Raw genomic sequence first — 4,201 nt, 5'->3', positions numbered from 1 at the left:
ACTCACAAATACACAGACACACACTCACAAATACACACTCACAAATACACACACACACACACACACACAAATACACAGACACACACTCACAAATACACAGACACACACTCACAAATACACAGACACACACACACACAAATACACACACACACACTCACAAATACACACACACACACACAAATACACAGACACACACACACTCACAAATACACAGACACACACTCACAAATACACAGACACACACACACACACACAAATACACAGACACACACTCACAAATACACAGACACACACTCACAAATACACACTCACAAATACACACACACACACACACACACAAATACACAGACACACACTCACAAATACACAGACATATTCGAACACACACAGATAACCCCGATCAACAGATACCTACCTACACCCGAACAAACACACAACCCCAACCTCACAGACACATTCATCAACACACAGACAGACACATACATAATACAGACACTGGTACACAGACATACATTCATCCACACAGTCACACACGGACAGACATAAACAAAGACGACAGACCAAAACGGACGCACGCACAACCACCACACACACACAGACATACAGACACTGGTACACATACAGACATGTACACGCAAGTCACACACACGAACACACACACACACACACACCCACACACACACAACCCCCCCAAAAAAAAACCAACAATAACAACAAAAACAACAACAACAGACACACACACACACCGTATTGAGTAATTTATCGAACTTTGTCTTTAAACACTCCAAGTCTAGTTAGCATCACGCTTGTACTCAAGGATTCATCAAAAAGAAAAACGTGGCATGCACCATTTTCTGCATGATTACATGTTTACCCCAATCCCATCCCAGTCCTAAAAGTAAAATAATGCGTATTTTGCAGATCATCCAAGCCAGACAATGATTTTCTTCTGTCCTCTGTCAACATAACAAGCGTGCTGGGTAAGCAGGTACCAGCGATATAGCACATGTCAAGCTATGATATATGCTACTCAAAAGAACTTACGGATCACCCGATACTTTCATATCACTATAATCAATGTGTCATGGCATGACAGGTTAACTATAATCATAGGAAAGAATCGGGTGGTCGGGTGGGTAGCATCTTTTGAGTAGAGAATATATGCACATTTTTACTTATACATGTAAGTCTTTGTTAGTTCCAAAGAATGATTTCTGCAGCTGGAAAAAGATGACGCACCATCCATTCTTTGTTTCACATGTACCGAACGTCCATGTATCTTTCGGAACTGTTCGCATTAATCTCCTTTTGATAAATGTTTAAGATCCTACCAATACCTGATGCATGCTGAAACGTTGGTACAAGAACACAACATGTTTCCATTGCGTACTGTTTGATTGTTTGTTGTTGAACGCAGCATGCAACAATATCTTAGCTACATGACGGCAGTCTGTAAATAATCGAAGATTGAATTTCGGTTTCCGTGGGTGCAGTGAACCCCGGTTAATCCAGACAGTGTTGTTCCATGCTCACAATATCGATCACTGGATTGTCTACATACATACATACATGCACACACACACACACACACACACACACACACACACACACACACACACACACACACACACACACACACAGGCCGTGGTCATATACGTTGATAAACACACATTCCAGCATTTGAATTACCTATATTTTCCGTCTTTCAGAAACTGTGAATATCAAGATCCACACACCTAAAACGCCCTGCAGTCAACTGTCACCAGAAGTAACATGGCAACGCAAACGTCCTGTTGGTGTGATCTACAGAAATACCTGGAAACCTACACTGTGTTGGGACACTCTGGAAGATACAGCCCGGGCATATCGACAATGTCTGAAGAACCGAAGACTCTGGATTCCTGGGGACTCAACCAGTCGTCAATTCAAGGAGTCTCTTCACGACACACTCAACTTGAAGTCCGCCCCCACAAGCCTTCATCCTCAGCTCTTGGAGGACAAGCAAGGCAATTTTTCTGTAGCATGGTTTGCTCATGAATTCCCTCTGTTTCACGGACTAGAGAGGTATTCCCCACTTGATAATCGGGCACAGCATATTCTCCTTGAATCTCTGCCCAATAACACACTGGACATCGTGGTGCTGTATCTATATGTCCACTTCAATTTAGTCCATCCGGACATATACCGCCAGCATGTACAGCGACTTGCTCGGGCTGCTGAGTCCCTCCTTGATCGGACCCCTGGTGTCACAATAGCTGTACGGGGACCATTTGCTTATTACAGGAACCCAGCCCAGGAGCTTGTGTCCTACTGGGGACTGATGTATGCAGATATATTGCATGAGGAGTTTTCCTCCATAGCCCACAGGGTAGTGTATATAGACTACTGGGACATGACTGTAGCCTTGGGCCCAAACCACATTCACCCAAAAGCAGCAACCGTTAGGACTATGATTCACTATATGATGTCTCTTCTCTGTCATAGACGCAGGGGGGATACAGCTGAACCAACGGACTAAAGTACCGTTACTCCGTCGACAGGGTTGTGTCCCTTAGCTGTGCCAGGATTCGCTGGTCAAGGGGTCGAATTTACGATTAGCCCCAGTTAAGATCCTGTGTCTGTCAACACTCTGGGTCAAATGCCTGCGATTTTCTTTTCACATGAAGATGACACGCCATGGTAACTCAAACTGTTTAATTTCACCGAGTGCTCTTAAAACGTAACTCAATCATTGGATTTTATGAACAACTGACAGACTCACCACTTTCATTGGGCAGTTAAACACCTGAAAAACTGCTCAAAACACAAACAAATGTATCATACATCTCTTTTCAACTAGACTCATACAGTTCAATACACTAGCGTGTAGCCCCATAATGGAAGACATACAATCATTACACAGTCATTATTACAGCTATATACCATGATGCTCTGTGATATATTCTCTGGTGCACACAACCCAGTGGTCGATAGAGTGAGTGAGTGAGTGAGTGAGTGTGTTATTACAGCTATATACCATGATGCTCTGTTATATATTCTCTGGTGCACACAACCCAGTGGTCGTTAGAGTGAGTGAGTGAGACTCGATTATCGATTATTTACAGACCGCCCTCATATAGCTGGAATATTGCTGAGTGAGTCGTTAAACAACAAACCAACCCAACCAACTAAGGTTACAGTAATAGCTATCCCAATATCCCTATGTGACGTTGAGCAGTATAGGTATTTTCGTTACGGTTAGAACCATCCTAATATCACGAGCATCGATCCACGCAATTGGGATCGATGACATGCATCAACCAAGTCAGCGAGCCTGACCACCCGATCCCGTTAGTCGCCCTTTACGACAAGCGTAGCCACTTTTTACGGCAAGCATGGGTTGCTGAAGATCAATTCTACCCCGGAATCTTCACGGGTCTGAACATTATAGTTGACGTTGAGCAGTATATGTATTGCCGTTACAGTAAGAATTATCCAAATATCCCTATGTGATGTTGAGCAGTATAGGTATTTCTCGTTATAGTAAGAAATATCCCTATGTGACGTTGAGCAGTATAGGTATTGTTACAGTAAGAACTTTCCCAATATCCCTATGTAACGTTGAGCAGTATAGATATGTCACGTTATGTACAGTAAGAACTATCCCAGTCTAACATTGAGCAGCACAAGCTTCACTTTGTACCATATAACCATTGTAGAATCAAATAACCATCGTGATACTATCTCTCTCTCTCTCTCCCACGAATTTTCCAGTCTATGTTACTTGCACTTAATCTTGTATTTCAAGAAGCATTCATCTTTGTAACATATTTTGTGAAAGTGTAAAACCCATCTTTTTTACCCATAAAATATACTTCTGTCTCTTGGCGGTTTCGTTGGTGGTAAAGTTATTTTTGTGATCCATTCGCTCCTCAAAATAACACATGCGAAAATACAAATACACAAGGTCAAAGTATAGGCCCATTTAAGAGATTTTTTCAGCTTTTATCACCGACGTCTTATATCTTTACTAAAAACCATTCGCATAGTGTTTTCAACTCAGAATATATTCACGATCAAAAGACTTATTTACGTATAGATTATGCTTAGGGTGTCCAATATGGTACCTTTGTTCTGAAATCGGGGTTACATTTACACCAGAGCAGCCAGCCGCAGAAACAGCAAATTGGGCTAAATGGACATTTTGTTAAAAGGTTAAAGC

General features: G+C 42.1%; 1 protein-coding gene across 1 annotated transcript in view; it reads left to right on the top strand.

Moving 5' to 3' along the window:
* Positions 1-2,518, top strand: part of LOC139449087 (NXPE family member 4-like) — an 11,112-nt gene extending 8,594 nt beyond the window's left edge. Inside the window, exons 3-4 of the mRNA XM_071230553.1 lie at positions 922-980; positions 1,710-2,518. Of these exons, the coding sequence (XP_071086654.1) occupies positions 922-980; positions 1,710-2,518 (868 nt within the window). The remainder of the gene's footprint in view (positions 1-921; positions 981-1,709) is intronic.
* Positions 2,519-4,201: the final 1,683 nt, after the last annotated feature.

Source organism: Haliotis cracherodii, unplaced genomic scaffold (assembly GCF_022045235.1).
Source record: "Haliotis cracherodii isolate W230 unplaced genomic scaffold, xgHalCrac1.p SCAF_7, whole genome shotgun sequence".
NCBI classification, from domain to species: Eukaryota; Metazoa; Mollusca; class Gastropoda; order Lepetellida; family Haliotidae; genus Haliotis; species Haliotis cracherodii.
The sequence above is the reverse complement of the archived record's forward strand: the minus strand, read 5'-3'. Positions and strand labels throughout refer to the sequence as shown.